A 23,967-nucleotide genomic window follows, 5' to 3' on the forward strand; every position below is an offset into this window, starting at 1 on the left:
GAAAGATACAAAAACATGAGCAAATCCAATGCAAACTAAAACTTTCTGTCTCAAATACGAGTCAACGATGATAACTTCACCACCAAAAATAAACTTGTGCAACACCCCTGGAGTCAATGTTTACTTTTGTCAAGACTTATTTAAGTAAGCTTTGGTGGAAGTGTTGTTCTAGATTGGGTTGTACAGTAAGTGTTTACAATAATCTGCACACTACAATACAATACATTAGTAAAGAAAATATTTGGAACCTCTCTGCGGAGCAAGCAAGATTAATATTAGATGACTACAGCTAACTACTACCCAAAGGACACATTTTACAATAAGAGATGAAATCTAACTGTTCAGACATTTCAAAATCCGCAAGACCTGAAATATGTATGGGGACTAATGTATGGTGTGTTCTTTGGGCTACTGACATTCAGTGTGCTTAAATCTCCTGCTTCAAGACATGTAGCAGTAAAGGAGGCTATTAAATAGTGTTACACCACTGCCTTAGGTAGTTTGCTCATCATTGCTTTAAAGTAATTTTATTAAACATCTTAATGTTAGGTCTAAGTTACCTTAATTATTGTGCGGTGCATCTTAAGGAGTCCCTTCAGGTTTGTGGTTTTCTTCCCAGTGATTTTGTAGCTGCAGGACTTCTCTCTCGACAATACTAGACTTACCCATTTTCTGTGGGCAGGCAGCATTACAATTTAGGAGTTGGATAATCAATGGAGCACATCTAGATTATGCCATTGTTTGTAAAAAAAAACATTGCACCCTGATATAGCCAGTTAGTATTTTCTGATATCGGTGCATCACTTCATTGTGTTTTCTTAGGCAGTATAACATGAGGTTGCTGACAAGCTAATTCAAATATAGCTCTCCACTCCAGCATGGATATGAGAGGGCATTTTAGCAGAGAGGTAAGAGCACATGTCTGTTGACTTTGACCTCACAAAAATAGACGCTGGTTGCAGTGGAGCATGAAAACGGTGAACCTTCGGTCATGAGACACTAACAACCTGTATCACAGGGCAGGTTTCAGGACAGGCCTCTCTAAATTATTGACTAAGTCTCTCTGATGGAAAATCAACTTTAACAGATGAGTGTTCATCCTGTAAAAAGAGTAGTCATGGGTCAAGGACTGAAAACAAGTTGTTCTCTGGTAGCATCAATTCGACTAACGACTAAGATGCTGTTACAGTCTGAACTTGCCGACTCTGTAAATACCAGCCACTGAACACACAATGTACACTGTAATGCTAAAACAGCTTCAGGTCTTTAGGGGGTGGGGTGGGGAGTCATTATAAGGCCACCCAGTGACATTTTGTTTTTATGTGATGATGCAATAACACCGCTGTTAGGCCGCTGGCCCCCCTGCTTCTCTGCACTTTGAAGTTTCTGCTCCACTTCTTGGAGAGAAGGGGGATGATTGTTGTAAAGAAAGACAAGTGGAAAGCGGGGACAGGAGTTATGCGTCATATTGTTTGCCCTCAATTACATAGTGTGAGAACATTTGAGTACAAACATTACCAGTTTTATTAATATCTAATACCGTTATTATTGACTGTATGCTACAAACTTCTTTACAGCGCTGCTTCTACACATCTCATTACCCTGCCTCTATTCTATTCATACCCTACTAACGGATTCTAAACTGAGCACGTTGGCATGTTAACCCAACGATTGACCGGAGTAATACAGGACAGAGGAAGCAGAAGGTTTGGAAATATGCAATACAAATTACATTGACTTGCTCAAATGGTTTCTAATTTTCAATTTGGACAGAATCACTTTTTTTTTTTAGCAGACACAGACAGAGCAGTCCAAGGCCACTGTCAGTTGAAAATATCCTTCCGTGCTTGTGGGAACAGGAAGAGCACAAACATCGCCGTCCTCCAGGCGATTACAGACAGAACATGCAATCGCAACAACCCTGATCTCTGAACTTGCATCCTCCGCTGTCGTCACAGGCCACTGCAACAGCAACAGCTTCACTAAAACAGAACTGAACTAACTGAAAGAGAAATTCACAGATAGAACTTTCATTGGAGATGAGGCAATAAAAGAGGGAATCACTCTTAGCTTGAGGGATGGAAAGAGTGAAATGTTGTTAAGCGCTTTTTCATCAGCTATTGATTTAAAGTTCCTTTACAGACTCTGCTGCAGATATTACTATTTAGGAGATTGATATCCTGGTTATTTAGATAGGAATAAATCGTTCAGAGTGGGAGTGTGTGTGTGTCTACTGTACGTGTGTGTTGAAGTGTGTTAGGGTGGTATGGGTGGAATTTGTGTAACTTGGACGATGCGTCTGCAACAGAACACAGACAAGTTCCTCTGATTGACAGTCCAAGATGAGGGAATGAAAACACTGCATTTCACTGCTGTGTGTGTGCGCGTGTGTGTGTGCGCACGTGCATGTGTGTGTGTGTGTGTGTGTGTGTGTGTGTCTTATGTCACAGATCCCACAGTGTAACAGACTTTGGAGCGTGTTGGGAATTATCAAAGTCAACAACACACATCAGAGATTTACTCCAAGTCATTTATCACGGCTGCACTTCACAGGCGTGACAGTGCTTTTGCTGCCTAACCTATCAAGTAACACAGAGGCTCAAATAATGTAAACACTTCAAAGCATCATAGATGTCATCAACCAAACAATCCCGTATTTACCAGCGTTTTAACTTTGCAGGGTAGTAACCTCGCACAAATGATCACAAACGGAGCACTTGCAGCATCAAAGGCATCACTGCAAGGGAATATCAAAAGGAATCTTCCAACTGGTGCTGGTGTTCAGTGGTTAGACCAAAGCAACTTTAATGCACTGACAATTTCACTTAATCGTGTTGTGAGAGCCTAGAGACTATGATGAAACAATGGCACCTAAAAGGAGCCAATTAATTTGCTCTCATTATTCAGCCATATAAAAAGATTGAGGGGGATCAGTGGTGCTTTGTCATGTTACCTAAACTCTTCTACTGGCCTAACCCTAAACATAATATGCTTTGCTCCATATGAAGACTGCTTGGCTTGATAAAGTTGATGTTCAAATGTCCCATAGAGTCGTAATAAAAACATGTACATATGACCACATACATGCAAACAGCACACTCACAAAAGAGACTCTATTCAGGAGGATGTAGGCAGGACTCAGCCCTCTCCTGCCGCTGGCCACAGGATCATCATATGGTAAAGTTAAACTGTTTTCACATCCACACTTTTTTTAATCCTGGCACTCTTTTAGACTATTGGACTTTATGACATGATTTGTTTTGGCAGGTGTGAATGCAGTAATTGCACTTTGGTGAGGACCAAAGCCAAAAAATAGTTCCAATCAAACTCTGAAGCAGTTTGTTTCGTCGAGAATCTGATGTTACCTTGATCCAACCCACTGACAAGCTGTACTTTGCAAGTTTGAGCTTGAACAGCTCCTGTAGCTGGGTGTGATTTTTAGGATGTAGCATGGCATGCAAAGTGTATCTTGGGTAGTAGCCGTAGCAGCATCACCATATTAAATTGCAAAGAAATGTTTCTCTATATGGCCATGTCCAAAAGACAGGACCTTCTTCCTGTATTTACTTTCTTGCTCCCACCTGAGCCACATCTGACCATTTGAACAAGTGGGCTCATGCTGCCCATCTTGACAAAGACTTCCTGGCAAAAGAGATATTCCATCTCTATGGAATGGGATTCTGAAGTAAAAAAAGTGTCTATTCACTGTTAGAAATTGACCTATTTAGTATTTTATGGAGATTTGAATATCCCATTCAAACATGTTTTCTATGTTTTCCACTGGGAGGATGATATTTTGACCAGTTTAACGAACACCTTCACACCAGCTGAAATAAAACCGAATGTCCAAATACATCAGTTTGCCTGAAACAATCCAAACAGATTCGGTGTGAAAGTACCAAAAATAAATAATCAGCCAATGTTGGTAAGTATTTATTTAGGCTGCAGTTATCTGTTTTGATTAACTTCTGGGTTATTGGGGCAGGGCTATGTTTTAAAAAATACATTTTTTACCAGTTCAAATGTTTTTCGGCCCTTGGACAAAGACGGGAGGGCGACAATATTTTCTGTTGGCCGCCATGTCCTGCTTTAAGTTGGATTTAAGTATACACAAAAATATATCCTTGGACTCATCATATGTATTCTTTTAAACGAGTCACAGTAAAGAGCCGGCTTAGCCAAATTTGTCTTGGACAGAAATCGCAACAAAAACCGTAGCATGATTACCTTTAACTAACAGGTGTGTTGTATACTGACGGTCCGTGCTGTCAGAACAGTGTGCACAGTCATTATCTCTTTAACCAAACAAACTGGCTTGACATAGAGCTAAACGGTTGCCAGTGCTTGACATTGGCTTGTGAGTGGTTCCCAATATGGTGAAGCTTCCATTCAATAGCCACGTCAACTATCTCATTTGTTCATTTCAAATATTAAGTCTGGAAGGATTTTGGCTGAGAAAAATCAGCTCCACAACGTTTAGGCTCAGCATCAGATCAAAACTGACAGCATGTTGATGCCTCTCTACAAACCTTGTCATCCATTCATCAAATCAGCAGAGGGGCTGCGGAGAATAACATGGACATCTGGAACATGCATATGCGTGGTGAAGCTGTAGAATATGCAGCTCAGATGAGTCATCCTGTTTTATCGAGTACGATTAATATGCAGGATTATCTGTATAATCAGGCTGTGGAGGAGCCACTTTGTTGCATTTGTTTAAATGTATGTAATTTCTAGAATTGTTCAGTTTGGAGGCATCGGTTAAAACAAACAGCTTTGTGATGACGGAAGTCGTTCCACTCCTTTAGTGTGTGAATCTTATCTAAACTGAGGGTCTAGGATACAGGGTATCACATACTACTACTTTGTGACATAAGAAAAAACAATTACCATTATAATGTTCCATATTCTATCTAAATTATATTAATTTGTACATTGTTTAAATGAAAGTAGATACAATTTTACAAGAAATATTGTTCTATAAATGTGCTTGTAAATAGTCAAGTTAAAATAAAAGAGTAGTGACGTGCTGTTTTGTGATAAACTACGTACATTGTGCACAGCATGAATTCATATCATAGCTGTATTTACCACAACTGAAGATTGTTTGGATGCACAGTAAAAAGATCAAGCAGTTAAGTTTCTGCTTATTTCTAATGAAGTAGCAGCTTAAGAAATGTCTGACACATCTAGGACCTATCAAAACACTTGCTGTTATCATGGTAAGCACAAGATTTCTTATAGAATTCAATTCAGTAACTTAAATTATGACTTTGATTAAAATGTTCATGTTACCTTCTATTACCGAATGAGGTAAACAGTGGGGATTGAGACAATGGTTCACCGACAACATTGCAATATTTATATATTTGCTGTATTATAAGCTCGTTGTCTATGGCACCAGCTGTGATTTTTTTTTTTTTTATACATCTACAAATCAACTGTCTTCGCTGACACTTTTTGAATGTAGATCAGTTTGAAATATTGCAGAGAGTAAAGGGATAAGAAGCAGCAGCCACAGTGAGCTTTTAGATGAAGAGCCGCAGGGGACTGACCGCACACCTCCAACTTCTTAACTCCTTTCACTGTGCCCTGCTGTTCTCAGACTCCGGCAGCCCAAAATCAGATCACAGGTGATCATAGGATGATGGAAAAAATTACTGCCTGACATCTTTACTAAAATGGTTATAGATTATTGTGCCACCCAAGAATTCTGTGACCTGTAGGTTTAAAATGCATTTGTTTTTACCACCATTAAAATTTGGTGTTGCCAAATCTAACTGGACCTGCAGGATATGGATTTTTCCTGCCGAAACCATCTAGCCACCGAGCCGTCAAATCAAGTATACGACAATGAATGTGTGCGGAGAACACCTCATATAGGGCAGGCAGGGACACATCTTAAAGAGGACTTGGAACAGTGTCGCTGGGCTCGAAATGTGCCGTTAGCCGGCGAAATCCTTCATCTTCTATGGAAAAAGGTTGGTCATCAGAGCGATAAATTCCGTGATTCTGTCATTAAATGCTTTAGCCTGTCGACTGTCTCTACCAAACTTCTTGCAGCTCTCAAATGCCCACTGGATAGGCACTGCTGCACTCCCTTAGAATTTGAAACTCCCTTAGAATTTTTCTTTTTCCCCTCACTAAGGCTGGATGCAAGCGCCTTACATCGTCGTCCAAATGACAGACTCTAAGGTGACTTACATACACTTGGATAATGTGCAGTCCCACACATACCAGCATGAACGCACTGGCTTGCTGGTTTACTGCCTTCAGTTTTTGTAGAGTTAGTTTTTTTTTTGGTTTCAATGTTATGACATTCATGAATTTCTCCATCTACAGATTTATCTCCAGAAAAAATTATGCATTAGAGATATACAATAGGGTTCAATGTAAAAAGGGTAAAAACTGTTTTTTAACCCTCGTTGGAATGCAGAGGTTGTCCAGATTACAGACTACTTTAGGCTTCTTGGAAAATACAGCCTGTGTACCTGAGGGAAAAGTTGCATTGAGCAAACAACAGACAGTAAACGTATGTGTCATTTCAACAGTTGTTTGCGAAAGCATGAAACAGGTTCATTCCATCGACTTTAAAAAAGGAGTCTTGGTTGAAACGATGTCCAGTGCAATAATGTGGACTGAGTCAAGTCCTCATTACCTGCCTCACCAGCCTCACAGATGAGGTCATGAAGAGCAGGGAGCAAACTTTGGAAATGAGAATATATTAAGGAGCGAATGATAGAAATGAACAATATAAGAAACAGAAACCTCATGTGAATAGAAAATCTTGCAAGGAACCAGAGATTTGACAGAGTGAACTCGGGGAGGTGAAGAGGGGATCTGAGTTTAAAACACCTGTTCTTACAAGTCCTGACACGACACTGTGACACAAGATAAACATTCTGGCTGCACCTCCACAGAAACCGAGCTCTGCAACACACAGCAAGCTCACAATGAAACACTGTACAATATTCTTCATTCTGCCACACTCTTACCTGCAGACACATGTCACAGGTTTCATAAAAATCCAAGTGTGACAGTAAAACAGAATCGGCGGTTACAACCCTGTCAGTGCGATTCGCTATCATTAATTACTGAACATCTGATACCTTGGTCCTTTCTTTTGAGTTTTGCACTACACATAGAATGTGGCCTTAAAAAACAAGTACCTGTAAAATCAGTTAGCTTTAGATATGAGAGATGTCTCAATCCTTCAGAGGTAACCAGAATAATGACTTGACCTCGGTGTGATATTTATTATTCAAATCGATAGAAAATAAAGTTTACGATTTTGGGAATAAGTTTATAATTCAGGTAATCTTTCAAGCTAAAAAATATCTATTGCTGGGAAGACGGACGTCTGTAATACCATCCACAATACACCTGCGTAATGTCAGTGAAATAAAGGCAATGTCTCCCTCTTTGACCCAAACTGTCTCTGCCTCCTCCGCTCACTGAGTCACGCTGTCACGCTGCAGTTTATTCGTTCGTGCTGCTTTGCGGTTTAATCACTCACCATGCTGTGCATTAGAGAGAAGCTCAGCTGTTTTAATGGAAAGCAGGTTTTGACAAGTGACTTTCCCACAGTGCAATGGGTTACAATAAACAAAGCGTGTGAATTGGACCAGGCTTAAATACCGATCAATTTAAAAATGCCTGCCCTTTGCCAGGTTGTTAACACAGACTGGCTCGGAACACAATAGTGCTGGAGCAGCACTGATAAACCACAGGAAAATGTACTCTTCCTTTCAAATAACTGTTCCAGGACTTTCTACTAATGAGTTTGTGTACACATGTAGACCATATTCTTGTTGGTAAATGCTCGTTTTGCCCTTTGAACAAGCCTGTGTAAGACATGTATTGGCCTGCTTCAGTCATTTTTCTGTCTGTGTGTGCAGGATTAGTGTATGTATGTGGTTGTCTGTGTCTCTCAAACAGGTTTGGAGAGGAATGCAGGGCTTGTGTAATCCAGTCTCGGTTCATTTTCACTATTGTCACAGAGTCAAAAGCCTGTAGTCCTGTGTGCCATGGGGCCTCGCAGCTCAGTCACGATTACATACATCATCTCATATAACACACACTGCAGCCAAATCAAAAAACCCACATGAGTACAACACAGTACAACAGTGCAAAGATTATTGTAAAACATTTGCAGATCCATAAACAACTGTGAACTATTATTATTTATCCTTAAATCACTCACTTAAACACATAACACCTAAGTCACTAACTTATAATAAAACCTTTCAAGGTCAGACCACGGAGTTTGCATATATTTATTCTGAAAGGGTGTTGAGTCACCTTGTGAATGTCTAGTCAGGCAACGTAATGTTTAACTTTCCTCTTGCGTCATCATCACAGTGGACAAACAAACCTAATTCCAGGCAACAATCAAATAAATAACAGAAATTATACAGCATCTTCATTAAAATGGCTTTATATAATTAAGAAACAATAAGAAATAAATATAATATGTCAATTGTAACGGAGTAGGATTGATTTGGAAATTGTTAATAAATCCCATTCACAGGTTGGGGTAAAGCATTAACAGAAGTTGACCCTATCTCGAGCTCTGTGCTGATTTGATTTAACCTCTGCAATAAGCTCAATGTTACTGGGGAGGCACTATCGCTCCCCTAGGTAACACACCCAGACTTCAGTTTTTTTGCGTATATCTGATGTTGCATGCAAGTGTCTGGGATGTTTTATAAGCTTAAAATGAACTAGTTGAAGCCTATGCCATTTATCTTACATTCATTTTTCATCAATGTCTGGCTCCAGAGCCATTTTGTACCAAAGTTAAAGGTCAAAGATCGTTCCCAGGACCCAACACTGCAGGGTTTCAGTAACAACTCAACAACCACTGTGGCTGAAATAGGTTCAACAAGCTGGTACCGAGGAATACCTCTTCTCTCCATGGCAACATGTGGTCAACCAAGGTTATAAACATATTTACAAAAGATACTGTCTCTTGACCTGGGCAGGCAAATAACATGAACCAGAACTTCACATCTGCAGGAGCACACAGGGCATTTTGCTATTCACAGGTTACAGTATGCATGACATGTTTGGGGTTTGTGGATTGTTGCCTGGTTTACGACTAGAAGACCATGTCTTAACGTTAGATTTTTAATGAATACTGCATTTCATTAATAAGTGGAAATCAAACAAAGGAAGGCTGGAGATAATACCAGTATTCACAGCACACTTCAAGGTAAGAATAGACATGAAAAACAAGTTTCTAAACCATCTTCAAAAAGGAATGTGTGGCAGAACAAAACCAGAGCCACCAAAATCAAACAAACAAAATTGGATTTGTAAATCAGGCAAACTTCAAACCACTTAGTTGTGAATTGGCAGTGATAAGATATTAAAAAGTTCACTGTGTACGATTTAGTGGAATCTAGCGGCGAAGTTGCATTTGATGTTTTTATCTTTTACAATTTTGGAATCAACATGGGGAATTGATAGGAGGAATCGATAAGCAGAGTTGAAATCAGAACCGATACAATTTTAGCGTTACACAACCTTAACCGAGATATATTTTGGTAAATGCTGAGACGCTCAGAAGACAAAAAATCCTCCTGTCAAGAGACGGCTCCATTCTTTCTTGAGGATCTCCCCTCAAACCACAACACATAACTGGCTAACCCTCGTCTGCTTGACTAATACATTGTTGCTGGTGTCAAAAGAAGGACATGTGTTGTGTAAACTGAAGAAGGGAAATTATTTTTTATCCTCCCCCATTTCTCACCACCTGTCATCTAGTATTTCTAAGGCTTTAAGTCAACAGATGATTAGAAATTAAACGAATAACACACATAGGTACACAAGCAGCTGTAAAGTACCATCTGAATATGTGAACTGCAGTTTGCCAAAGAAAAACTTAAAGACTGAAAGTGCAGCTTTTCTATCAACTAGCTGACTGGTTGTAGGGACCTTATCTTCCATTAACTACTTATTACCTACTTGATAGCATTATAAGCTAGCATGTACTGTGAACTACTGCATGTTACTCTGAGGGGAAAATCTGATTAAAAGGGGCAAGCCAACACGTATGAGTTTATTTACCATGAGTAGAGAAAAACAGCTAAATGTGTGCAATTTGTTAGTTGAGGAGATGACTGTGAAAATAACGCTGGTGATGTAAGAGTGATGTCATCAGGGTGATTTCAGCTTGGGATAGGAGACTACATATCTTTAATAGATGACCAGCATTACTAACCAATGTTAAGTTTGGAAGAACGTAGCTGTCTAATAAACAGAAATATGATATGTCGCATTTTGGGAAGTGCTTAATTCATACATTTTCCAAACTTGACCCGAGCTTGTGACAAATTTTTGACATTTTGGCCTCTGATTCAAATTTTCTCATCGCAATTCCTGTTTTTCTGAAATATGAAACATGTGAACAGGCAAAGTATTAAAAGAATGTGCAAGGTAACATTTAAGATAAAAAATCCTGGAGTAACTTATACATGTATGCGTAAAATATAACTACTGGAATTTCTTCAGCATTTTTGCCAAAGTTGTTCCTCTGGGAAAACTTTATTGAACATCACTTCCATTATTTCTTGCTGCCTAGCAAGTCTCCTCATGATCTGTTGTACCCTGACACACTATCTTTGTACTTGCTCCGCTGTCTGAGACTAATCTTCTGCTTAGCCATAATAATAACAGCCTGAAGCATGATGCGTTTGAGCAGTCGGTACACAGATCGTCAGACTAGTGGCAACGTGACATAAAGATGGACTTCTGACATTGTGACATAACATGGAGGAACTTTCCTTAACCAGCATCTACGGTAAACTGAGAACCATGTAAACAGCTTGGTTGAAACATGGAACCAAACTGACAATACCAGAGGTTTGATTCTAATGACAATGTTACAGTGTGGAAGGGCAAGACGTACTTGAAAACTTTAAATCATTGCAACTGAGTATGGGCAGACATACAGAGAGAGATATGCTTGGGGCGATGTGGCAGTAAGAAATTTCCCTCCTGCTGCAAATTCATCCATCATCCAGTTTGCCAACAAAGAAATTGTCGATTTCATCACTCCCAGCTACTGTTTTCTCAGCTTCCCTTTATCTTTCTTTTTTTTTTAAATCTCCCCCTGCCTCTGTCAGAGACGGAGTCTCTCCTGTTCTCTTCCACAGGATTTGAAAAGATGAATCCCTGGCTGATTGGTTGTGCTGACGACCACACAGTTTCTCCTGCCCTTTTATCTGTCTTAAACAGCTATCTCGCCCACTCTACCCTTCTTTCTTACTTTTTGAACATTCAGGTAGAAATTCCTGGATTCATATCAAAACCAGACTGCTTTGTGAGTGTCTTGTACATGCACCTGGGCATTATTTTGTATTTCATGTGCATCAAAGCTAAAACTTTTCAGCTGAATAGCAACAAATAGGCTAGCATATTAGACAGAGGTATCGCTATCTGGTTTCCTAGAATCTGTCTTATTCTCTGGTCACAAAGCACTTTAGTTAAACAGGAAATATTGTGATGGCACAGGATAACTATAACCTCAGCAAGCAGTGGGTTACATCGTATCCAGATATGTCAATACCACTGTCAATGGAAAGAAGGCGTTGTCGGGGGGGCAATAATTAAATCAGGATTAATTTGCACTGTGTCATGAAGCAGCAGTTTTCCTCTGTTAACAGCTGACTTCTTCAGCCAGTGTGACATTAATAGTCCACTGCATCCCGTGCTGTGATCTCTTTGAAACTGCAGGCATAAGCATAATTGTTAACAGACTTTCAAAGAAGTTACTCTTTCCGGAGAGGTAGATTTAGCCCGAAGGTGAGCAGCACCCCTCGGATTTGGCCCCCGGGCCCTGGATTCCTCAGCCTGACAGAAGAAGAGCCATGTCAGGAGATCCTGCTGGGGCCTCTGCTTGTAAATAAGCACGCTCAGCTGCATGCCAAGCAGCATTTGTTTGATGTGTCTCAAGTTAGAGACTGGCTCTTAGAAACCTAGTTGAGGTTAAAAGCGATGAGACAGCATTGCAGTTTGCCACAAAGTAGGTGATTCGCATCACCGTATGAGTCAGCCGTCAAACATGTGGTTTATCTGATGTGAAGAACTCCATCTTGACTGTATGCTGTGTGTGTGTGTGTGTGTGTGTGTGTGTGTGTAGGGGGTGTGTTGGTGGCCAGAGGTGTCAGAACATGGCCCCACTATGCATCATAAAGTGAAACTGCTGCAAAAGCCGTGCAGGGTTTTGAATTTAGCACAGGGTTTTGAAAGATGCACAGGTTTCCGTATATAAACATTATGCTTCATCTTTAGTTAAATACTACCATAACTATGATAAGCTGGTCACTCACCTTTAACAACTCAAGTCTGTTTCCACATGCAAAATGTAGTTCTAGTGTGGTTAGGTCGGGGTTTAGGAATAACTGAAGTGTCAGGAAATAACAAGTGACTTTAGAACAGGAGAGTATTACTTCTTTTTTACAAATTGTTTGTAATGCTGAGGTCAGACAAAGTCAGGGGCTGCCGGGGCTCTCCTGCTCTGTGGCTGGGCTCACTTCCACCACTTGGCCCGTTTTCAAAAGGTGTCAACCGACCACGTAGCCCACAAACTTTGCTAAAGCTCAAACAGAGAAGAGTTTGCGCGACATTAGCAAAAAAAAACAAAAAAAACATGCACGTACCTGCTCAAACTCGGCCACTTGATATTCCAAGTCCGGCGGGGGTGAAAAAACAAAACCAAGCGGAGGAGACACACTGACGAAGCACCGAGAACAGGCTGGATAGTTCCTCCACGTAGCTTCACGGTGAACACGGGGCGGAGGAGAGTTTGAAAGAACGACGAGAACTTCTTCCTCGTGTCGCCGAACACCTGAGTCTCCTCTGCCGGAGGGAGCGAGCCGCGGAGCCCCGTCACATGGGTACCGACGCGTCGGTGAGTTTCAGCGAACTTTCCAAAAAGGTCTACGCGGTTTCACGGAGAGAAAGTCGCCTCATTGTTGTTGTTTATTTTAATTTAAAAAAGAGTCAGGAGTTGGTGCCGGGGAGCTGCTTGTTGCCTCCCTCCGCGTCTGACCCCGTGTGAGAGGAGGGAAAGAGTCGGTAGGTCCGTCCGTGGTTACCTGACTCCAGTCATTAGCGTGAGGCCAGCCCTCCACACAGCAGCAGCAGCAGCAGCAGCCTCATGTTTCCTGTTGTTCCAGCAGAGGAGACACACACACACACGCACACACACACACACACACACACACACACACACACACACACACACACACATTCACATTCACACACACAGCTCCCCTCCACCGCCACAGGTTCACATCCTGTCATCATCACACCGCCAGAGTGACCCGCCATCTGCCGATTCAAACACACACACTGTACACACACAGAGAAGCACTCTTAATATCTATCTAAAGATCAAACTCATCAATTAACACACTAAACTAAAACTTTGTCTGGAACTCATCATTGAAGTGTCAAACATTTTTAAACCCTCATCATTTTCCACCAGATAACTCGATGAGAAATAACGCATGGAGATGGAAATTAAGTTGTCATAATAAAAAATGATGCATTAGCTTTATTTTTTGGAAAACAGCTTGATTATCTTATTAATTAGTCCCACACACCAATCATCGCCACATGGTTTTGTATTTGTACAGATGTAATCAGATGGGATTTTGATTGAAATGGGGACATCTGCAAACAAAGATAATAACACAAATAAGACATGAAGAAATGTCTATTTATAAGGGGTAACTCATAATTTGTAACATTCTCCCCTAAGTGAGTCTGGAAATATTAGTTGTTGATTGCGGCTCCTTTAACAGGTTTTCCAGCCAGCGTTTTTTGTACCAATCTAGCAGAAAAGTTACGAGTTCAAAATCCAACTTCCTTTTCTTGCCAAGAGCTGTCTCCAGCTGTGAAACGCAATGCTAGTTAGCATGCTAACTAGCAGCTAGCACCGCTGCGGCTGGCCTGGCGGGTCAATCTGTAATGTTCCCGGGTAGAGCCCCTCAACATCATGCTCATGGCATCCAGGTTCAAGCAGCACATACAACATACATGTAGCACCTTTTTAAAGCGTATCCATGTTTACCACTGTGTGAATGTCAGATGAAAATATGAGGGATCAGAAATCCACTAATGAGCCGAGGAGAAGGGGGTTGGTTCAGAAGTGGTTTGAATATTTATTTTGGCTGTCTTCTGATTTTCTCTTTTTTTTTCATTAGGAAATAGGTTCACAATGGGAATTCCTCGTTATTACTTTGAATCCAAAGTGGCAGCTGCTGTTGTCCTCTTCAAAGGAGCTATTTACGTGCCACCTTTCAAGCTACTGGGTAGGTGAGAGTTAAATGGGTACATGGGCTTTTATGTATGGTCTTTATTGAATTAGAAAGATCTGAATAACTTCAATACACAACACAGTACACTGTACATTTATTTTGGTATGCCAGGATGTAGGATTTCAGGATTTGCCTTTCACCAAAAGTTAAGTTACAGTTCATGTTTGCTGGTATTTTGTTGGTCCATTCAATTGTGATTTACAACAGTGAATTAGCATCAATTAATGGGTTTGGTAAATTTAACCAGATTACATTTTCTTATATTACTTCATATCAAGTAATGCCTATTTGACCTTGGAGAGGGAATGATAAAAAGTTCAACTCATGATACACAACAAGGACAGACCATTCAACCACTCTGTAGGGCCATGAAATTAAACTAGGTTATTTTTATGAATGTTTTATTATAGCCTACTCATATTTCATTTTTACTTCAATGTACTCCTTTTAGCAAAGTTAATTGCTTTTTAAATGTGCCCAAATCTAGGGTAATAACCCCTGAATTACTAGTGTAACAACATCTTTAGAGATGGTCAGTATTTTAGCCTCATAAATTACAGTGCAGCTGACCTGTGCTGTAGCTTCTTTATAATCCCATTTTGCTAAAAGTCTGATTAATTCTTTATGGCTCAAATTCCCTAGCATGGCAATTTGAAGCAAGAAAGTCCTTGGCTGTGATCCACAGTGATAGTGTATGAAATGAGCACATCCACCGCCTCGGCCTACTTCTCATTCCCCAAGACAAGACAGAGTCTCCAGATGAACAGCCAGATAGTGCGAGCAGACAGGCTTGTATCACATGGCTTTGGATGGGAAAAATGGTCTCTCTGTCTTTTGTGTGTGTGCATTTTTGGAGCAGAGGTATTTGTTAGCATGGCAACATTTCTTTAACAATACTGAGTGCTTGTGATTTTGTGCCTGTGTGTTCATGCGTACGAGTGCCAGCACCTTCTAAACGCTGCTCTTTGTTTGACTGCGCGCATGCTTGTATGTGCTTGTGTAGCATACTGTAGAAAGAGCTCCATTTGTCTGTGTTTTTGTGTTACCGCGCACACAAAACACATGTAAAAGGGAGATTTATGAATGGTTTCTATTATGTGTGTTTCGTGGTATTTTATCACATGAGATACAGATTATTTTAAAACCGCTTTAGGAGTAAAAATGGGAAGATACTTGCAGACAAAAAGCCATGTGGTTCTATTGGCCAGCTGAAGGAAAGCCTGTCTAGCCTTATAGCTGCACTGGAGCCAAATAAGTGAGAGTGAAAGTACTTCATGTGAATACTTAACAGTATCTGTATAGTTCTGTATACGAAAGAGGCCTGCATCTCTATTGTGTGTGTGTGTGTGTGTGTGTGTGTGTGTGTGTGTGTGTGTGTGTGTGTGTGTGTGTGTGTGTGTGTGTGTGTGTGTGTGTGCGTGTGCGTGTGCGTGTGCGTGTGCGTGTGCGCATGTGTGTGCGTGCGTGCGTGTGCGTGTGAGCACGGCAGTGCTTGTGTGTGACTGTTTGTAGGCCATATGCCCATCCCTTTGTACTTCATCTATTTAGAGTCCTGCAGTGTCTTACCCTGCTTGTTTCGCCCTTGACTTTCTACCTGTGTTGTTTCATCCCATACATCATATTAAACACAGCCATGACCAGGCCGGTATCTAAAGACATCACCTGTCACAGACAAGCTGCTACAGAGAACCACACACTGGCAGACTATGAGTTAAAGTGATAGGGTGGATAACATAGATGTCCTCTGGGAGGCTGCAAAGGACAGATATTAATATAGTCACTGAACTATACTGCACGTGGTTCCATGTCCTTGTTGCTACCAGGTTCCATCAAAACCTTGTATCATGTGAAAACCTTTTTTTTTTATAATTATTCGTTAACAATGGTCATATACTAAGAAATGGCTTTTATGGACCTTTTAAGTTAATTAAAGTGCCAATGATAATGATGATAATTATTTTTTTGCCTCAAACTGACACGCCAATGTCAAATGGTTTAAATCCATTTCTTAATCTTTTGATCAGAGTGCCTTCATGTCATTTAATAACAGGAGGTTTGCAGTTTGAGTCTCTCAGGTGTGTCAGAGCTTGTTATAGAGCAGCGTCACTTAGGGTTGGGAATTCAACGCTTTGTGAACAAGGTCATTTCAAGTAGCACTTCTGTAATGCCAATTGTATGTGCGCTTTAAAAGGTGTGTGTGTGTATTTCTGCGCATATATTTGTCCTTCCCTGCCTGTCATTTTACTTTACCAATGCAGAGAGAGTTACCATGGGAACTATGACATCTGTGACACCACGTGATTTGATCCATTGCGCTCAGAAAAAAAAAGACACTTAACTGTGAGTGGTCCGTCATCCCTCACCATTGTGAGAGATTTGTTTGAGTGCAGCAAGAGCTTTTATCATGCTGTTTCTTATACATCTAATTTAAAAGTCTTCTGTTAGTAAAAGAGTGGTTTTTCAACATGGCACTAGGTATGCCATAGCCCTCTCTTTGTCCTCTTTATTCTACTGAGATTAAATTTCTCTTACACTCTGGCTATATCCTTCATCATTTTTTCCACTCAAACTGGACTTCAAGATCCTACATGTCTTCGGCTTTAATACAATAGAAGATAATATTTGCTTTCCTTAAATGTTGAAGGAATAGTTGAAATTGCTTTTCTTTCTTGCCAAGAGTTAGATGAGAGAGTTGATACAGCAGATAAGGTAAACATGAAGCTTGGAATGGCAGGAAACAGACTTCGTCCAAATGCAACAAAATCCAACTACCGGCTCCTCTGAACCGTATTATATGTCATTTGTTTAAGCCAAAGTAAAACAATAAGTTATCATGTAGGGGATTCAGAGACTTTGGGAGGTGACCTTAACCAGTGAAACATTATCGCATGGGAATCATTGAGCTTTAAGTTGTTGGCGGGCAAATTCCGTTACCTTTAGACAGAGTTGGCCTTGAGTTTTGTGCTTAGCTAAGCTAAACAGCATATAAGAGTGATCTTCTCATCTAATGTTTGATATGTTCAGAGACATATTAGGCTCATATTCAGGTGCCTTATTTTAATTTGGGTTATTGCTTTAAAATATTTACATGCTCTCATGTTCAGAAAACACATCACTGTATTCTATCTGTCGATTGCTGCAGCCTTTCTTTTCAGCCTCTGTCTGAAACACTAGGTTGTAGCTCCTGTCTTTTTAAGACTTCATTTTCACCTTACCTGGCTTTGTTAGGGCCCATGCAAGATTATCCGCTAACATTTATTATGCAAAAGTGGGGCATTGGGATGTCGCATGCTATTAAGAAACCCTGGGAAGTATTGGTTGGATAACTGTTTTAGGAGCTTAAGGGTTTTTTCTTTGCGAGAAGAGCTCCCTTCACTGCAGACTTTAGGCTTTTTAACTTTGCAGACCTTTTCCATTCACAAAAAACTACAATACACTAAAGAAATTGAAAAAGCAAACAGAAAAAGCATAATGTGTCTCCTCCTAATATGTTCTTTGCATTTGAGTGAGGTTCACACACAGGGCAACAGCAAAGGCAAATAACTGCTGGCTAAACTCTACATACAGACCTGTGATGTAGCGCCTGAGGGGAATTTGTCCAGCAGTCCACCTGTGCCTATGCAGGTTGTCTGGACATGTAGCGGCGTGCATCAACATTCACATGTATGTGCAGAGAAACATACAGAGGCTGTCCCTGTTTAGCCCTGAGGGAGGCAGATCATCTGTTAAAAGCCAGCCAATGCTGTTACGCAAGTACACACAGACACACACAGCTGCTGGTGAGCTCGCACCTGAGGGCGTCTGACCCACATAGGTCCACATGCAGGATGCATCCACCTTGACAGTGCTTCATTAAGCCACTGTCCACTGTCCCAAGTTGTCGTTTCTGCTAACCTCAGCACACGTTGACTGTCCAAGCTTAGTACAGAAACTCACAAACACAAACACAGACACAGACACACACACACACACACACACACAAACACACACACCAGTGAACTCACACACAAAAATGCCCATAGTGTGCATGTATCAAATTGGTGTACTTGGGTACGGAAGTGCACAGTGTCGACCATATTACCCACTGCCTCACACACACAATCCCTCCTACTCTCTCTCTCTCTATCTCTCTCTCGCTCTCTCTCTCTCTCTCTCTCTCTCTCTGTCTCTCTCTCTCACACTCTCTCTCTCTCTGGCTCTTTTCTGCCTTCAGTCTCCGCTCCTGCTGTTTCATTCTCTTATTCCCTCTTCCCACTCTCAGTTTTTTCCTCCTTCTCTGTGCCTTTCCTTCTTTTTTCTTTCACACGCAGGCATACATCCACTCACACACACACACAAACACACACACACACACACACACACACACACACACACACACACACACACACACACACACACTCCTTTTCTCTCTCTTCCTCTCCTCGTATCCACCGGCAACTACGCTGAGCAGCCTCCTTCACCAACCCAGTGGATCCCCTCACTTGACTAATTAGCCCTGAAGTGCTGCTAAAGCTCATCATATTTAGTGTAGCGACCTAGCGGCAGAGTGCAGACAGATATAGACTAGGCTGGCTGGAGGCTGGGTGCCTGGCTGTGGGCAAGCTCTCTATCTCTCTCTGTTCACACTCAGTGCCGAGGACTTCTCAGTGGCGGAGCGGCGGAAGTGAGAGGTGGGTTTTGCTTTGAAATAGACGGGAGGAGGGGAAAAAACTGAAAGAAGCGCAGCTGAGACCACAACAGAACCACAGAATGGGAGAGGGCTGCAGGTGCAGATCCTCCTAGAGACGGAGACTTGGAGGAGGCAGTGGTCACTGCTCGTAACGTACAAAAGATTTAAGGTGAGCGCTTTTTAATATCAATTGGCCTGCTTTTTCTTCTGGTTGTTGGGAAACAGATTGATCCTGAACGTGTATGTGTGTGTGTGTGTGTGTGTGTGTGTGAGAGAGAGAGAGAGAGAGAGAGAGAGAGAGATAATGTAAGCGAGTGTGATTGTGCATCTCTATGACCCACATTGTCGAACCTGAGGTGCAGCACAGCAGGGATTCAACCCCCTGCCTCTGTCTCAGACACACATACACACACAAACAGACACACACGCACACACACACATAGCACCACTTGTTGGACTGTCATTGGAGTTGACATGTAATGAATATTGCAATAATCATCAGGAATTCATCACACATCAGTAAGGCTGTGTGGCTGTGTGTGTGTGTGTGTGTGTGTGTGTGTGTGTGTGTGTGTGTGTGTGTGTGTGTGTGTGTGTGTGTGTGTGTGTGTGTGTGTGTGTGTGTGTGTGTGTGTGTGTGTGTGTGTGTGTGTGTGTGTGTGTGTGTGTGTCTGCACCAACAAGATAGTGAGTGGGTCTTTTGTTTGCTGTGCTAGTGCGAGCCTTAAGGATGCACATCATAGTGAACGACATGGACAGCAACATAAGAGACGATCAGTCACGCCAGCCTTATGCCCGATTGCTTCTCACTGCTTTTGAAGATGGGAGCATGAAAGAGGACAAACACTGTAAATGCAACAGCCAACCTTTCTTCTGTGTGTATTTATGTATAAATACAATCATTCTATCATGCAGTTCCGCTTGTGCAGCCTCTTTAGCCTTATTTTTTTTTTTTATACATTTACTCTTTGCAAGTTGATATTTCATTGAGGTGGTGAGATTACATTATAGTGGGATAGTGTTTCCCATGAGGTAGGCTGGTGGTAGTGAAGAAAGAGGGGTTAAAACTTTGAGTATGAGCCACAATAAGCTTAACATTGCACAGTCCAGAGATAGAAGTGTGAAACTTGTGCAAATATTGAGGCAATATTTCTTGAGGAGGAAGGAAATTATTAAACATTTTGACCAATCGTGGCTGTGAACCAATCTCATGCAAAGCTATTAATAGAGGAGCATGATGATAAATCTATGAGGTGGAACAGAGACTGCCAAGAGGAACTTCACTGCCAAGTAATTGAAGTCTTAAGTTCATGGACAATGTGACTGCATCAATTGATAAACAATTTTCTTTGTGAAACTGTAAAAGTGACCTGCAGTCATTGAGCCGCAGCAAGTTAAGACCTACTGCTGCGGCTCAGTCCATAGACCCTTGAAGCTGCACCACCACTGCTGCACAAAGGGCTGTTCACCTGTTCATTCAAAGTTCAGTGAGGCTCAATGCAGTAAACACAACCCCCAACTGGAAAATCAGTCATTGTTGCTGTTGTTCCGATTCACGGCCACTTCCTTTGATGAGTTTCGAGCAGCTGCTGCTAGAGAGTGCTGGTTGCAAGATTGTCCAACTTTTTAATCTAGAACATGTCAAAATAATTACATCAAATACAACACTGCACTTCCTAGGGCTCTTAACAGTAGGCGCGGCAAGTGTGAAGATGATAAGATCGAGCCACAGACAGATTTCCGAAATTGCGAGATAGATATCAGTTATTTGAGTCCCAGCTTGTTTCTGGTTTAGAGGTCTGGGAATCCTCGATAACATGCGTGAATGAGCAAAATTTTGTCTTTGATTGAACTGTTTCAGATGAGAGATGATTTGAGTGAAGTCGGGTTTCTGAGAGTTTTATTACTTAAATGTTTTAGCTACTAGTGCGCACACTGCCATGCTGCAACACCATTTAATAGGAGATAATTGTTGTCAAGGAGATGAGGGAATGTGCTCAGTATCTGAGAGGAAATCCAATTGCTATTTGAATGAATAAAATTATACTGCAGATTGCTGAGGGCCTCCTCTTTGTGATAGATAACATCAAGTTTTTAAAGTTTGCATTTGGTGTTTGGTTTAAAGAGGCTTCATATATTTGAATGCCCTTTAAGGCACCTCTAAAATTAAAAAAGTTGATTTATATTTGTCATCGATCCTATAGAATCTCATAAGCTGTCGTTCCTGCTCTACCTCTCCTCACCATCTCCGCCCCTGTTTCTTCCGTTTCCCACTTTTGGGACTGGAGTTGTTTTTCCCCTTCAACTTTTACCTGTTATTCCCCCAATCACTATTTTTTCCCACTGCTGAGTCTGCTGCCTTTCACCACCACCCTATTTACTTCTGACGAGTCTCTGATCGTCTGCATCATGACTTTGCCTCCCTCTTATCTCTTTCTGTCAGGCTTTTGTTTTTGATCATCGCTCCTCTGTTTCCACTCTACTTCTCCTCCTTTCAACCTCATTTCCCCCCCAATTTTTTGATTGCCTCCATGTGTGTGTGTGTGTGTGTGTGTGTGTGTGTGTGTGTGTGTGTGTGTGTACATCGACACTGTAGTGTGTATGTGCATTTTTAGTATCATGCAGAAAACATCTTTATGGACATATGATTGAATAAGCTGATGTATGTATTGGATATGTATATCTGTATCAAAGGTGCAGTTGTTTTTCTGATGATAGATAATGACATCACTCCCTCTTTGTGCTCAGACACTACAGAGATTATTGGTAGATCTGACAACATGAAGCATGGGGCCCATCAGCTCTGTTCAGGGTTCCTGCTTTTTTAGTGGACGGATGGCACATTATGAACCCCAGTTATAAAGTGCACTCACAGTGACTGAAGATCCTAATGGGACACTGTGTCTCTATTGTTCACTGGCAAGGTTTCATTTCACACAAGTGGCACCACGTTGGTGAAATTCTGCAGCAACACATCCTCAAGCAGATCTATTGATAGCAGAGTTGTTTTCTCTCTCAGACACAGAGACTCAGCCCGATTGAAGGTGATCATAAATTGTGGTTTTAAATGTACACTGCCAATGTTTTTTTTAATTATTTATTACTACAATTTATTGCTACAGTATTGCTACAACAAAGTGGCTGAGGTGCAGTTCATATTCAGTCAACTAAAACACATTATTTGTAAAAAACAACCACTATTGTTGCAGTCTCAATAATAGTTGTTCTCTAAAATAGAATAAGCAAAACCACGTTATAGATATCTTACTCTGTTATGAGTAGAAAACCTGGAAACCTAAAGTTTATCTGTATGTTAGGATCATTAAGAAGTTGGTAAAGATGAGTCTAAATATATGTACACTGCTTGGTAACTTATCATTAATATACATTAATTATAGATTAAATTACAGAAATCAGCGTATTAGTTGATTGTATTTTGTATAGATTATCTGAATCAGCAGGCTAATCTAATAATAAACTAATCTAATCGACAACTATCCGATATTAGTGGATTAAAATGTGCGATATTTTCCCTATAGTGGAGGAGACGGACTCCTCTAATGGACTGAAGCTGTACAATGACCTTTGACCCCACAGATGATTGACAGCCAGCTATCAGCACAGAGGAGGGCGATGATGAGGAACATCCCTGATGAAGACCAAGGCCTGCAGAAGACCAGCACCTACATCGTGCCCTGCTTCCTCTTAGTGGAGGTGAGTGTTTAGACATTATTCATAAAAGGGACAAATATACAGATCAACTGACTCGACTCACATCTGATTATTTGAGCCTGATTTGGCCTGAACAATGGATGCCTATGGGAAGAATGTTCAGCCTTTCTTTTCTTAGCTATGACCTTATAGAGCTAAAGGCAACATCAGTCATTATATCTGACGGATTTATCCTGACTTCACAAGGAATCCAGAGTCAGAATTGGCTTCTTGTGCTGATATCGTGGATAGCGTTGAAGGGCTAGCTGTGTGAGGCTGGAGTCACACAGAGCAAACTGATGGACGCATGAAAGCGCATTTTCCGGTCTTCTGCCTGTGAATGTTCTCCCTCCTCTTTGTCATCACGTTGTCCCATCATTTCACACGTTTCTCAGGGCAGATTAACAACGAAGGATGTCAGTTGGGGAAACTGCATGAATTAGCTGGATCTGTTTTCAATTCGCTGACTCCCAGACATTTTTTTATTGATTTGATCAAATTATCACATTTGTGTAATTACCCTCAGTCTGTGAATCTCTTAGTGATGAGATTCAGCGGGAGGGTGAAGGGATCCAACGCTATAGGTATTGTCACAAGAAAAGCTCATCCCAAGTGAGCTTTTGCTCATTACCCCCTTGATTCCTTTCTTCTCCACACTTCTAGTCTTCCCATGACTTCTCTCTTCCCTGTAATCCCTAAATGACCTGATGGAGCGCTCATGGCCTCTGCCAGATTTCCTAATTAATTGGCCTAATTAAGAACGGAAAACCAATTAGGCCATGCCACTTCTAAGCCCAAGCCTGCAGGTTGCCTGAGCTACAGCAACGATGGCAGAACAAGTTGAATTGGCTTAATTTTTTTCAGCATTAAAATAGTCTTTGCTGTTGAGTATGGTTAAAAATGTGTTGTTGCAAATGGGTGGGAATATTACCGTTATAGATGGTGACACAAACAGCAGTGTGTGAGAATGCAAATGTCTGAGTCAGCTGCTGCCGACATTCTCCATAATTATCCTTCAAGCCCCCCTAATCGCCCTTGTGCACATGACGGATTGAGAAAGGAAAAAAAATAAAAAAAAAACACAAATCTCAGGATGAAATAGAGGTGGAGTACCGATAGACGATGCCAACGAAAAATGTCAACTTCAACAGACAACAATATTTTTTCTGATACGGTCCAAACACAGGATCTCACAGGCAAATGCATTCGTCATGTCCTCCGTTCTGCATGCTCCCCCCAGATGCCACGCCTCGTCTG

The 23,967-nt window shown here is 41.2% G+C and overlaps 2 protein-coding genes across 7 annotated transcripts in view; one reads left to right on the forward strand and one right to left on the reverse strand.

Annotated features, from left to right (window-relative positions):
* Nucleotides 1-12,805, reverse strand: part of palm3 (paralemmin 3) — a 35,160-nt gene extending 22,355 nt beyond the window's left edge. For 2 of the 3 annotated variants that reach the window (XM_062387170.1, XM_062387167.1), the window contains exon 1: nt 12,666-12,805. The gene's annotated coding sequence lies outside the window, so the exon portion shown is untranslated. The remainder of the gene's footprint in view (nt 1-12,665) is intronic. The other variant, XM_062387168.1, reaches the window with a different exon arrangement.
* A 6-nt stretch (nt 12,806-12,811) lies between these two features.
* Nucleotides 12,812-23,967, forward strand: part of plppr2b (phospholipid phosphatase related 2b) — a 49,285-nt gene continuing 38,129 nt past the window's right edge. For 2 of the 4 annotated variants that reach the window (XM_062387173.1, XM_062387172.1), the window contains exons 1-3: nt 12,849-12,916; nt 14,217-14,324; nt 22,597-22,713. In XM_062387173.1, coding sequence (XP_062243157.1) covers nt 12,899-12,916; nt 14,217-14,324; nt 22,597-22,713 — 243 coding nt within the window. In that variant the 5' untranslated portion in view covers nt 12,849-12,898. Of the gene's footprint in view, nt 12,917-14,216; nt 14,325-18,714; nt 19,169-22,596; nt 22,714-23,967 lie in introns of those variants that run through there. The other 2 variants (XM_062387174.1, XM_062387175.1) reach the window with 2 other exon arrangements.

This window comes from Platichthys flesus, chromosome 5 (assembly GCF_949316205.1).
Source record: "Platichthys flesus chromosome 5, fPlaFle2.1, whole genome shotgun sequence".
Classification (NCBI taxonomy): Eukaryota; Metazoa; Chordata; class Actinopteri; order Pleuronectiformes; family Pleuronectidae; genus Platichthys; species Platichthys flesus.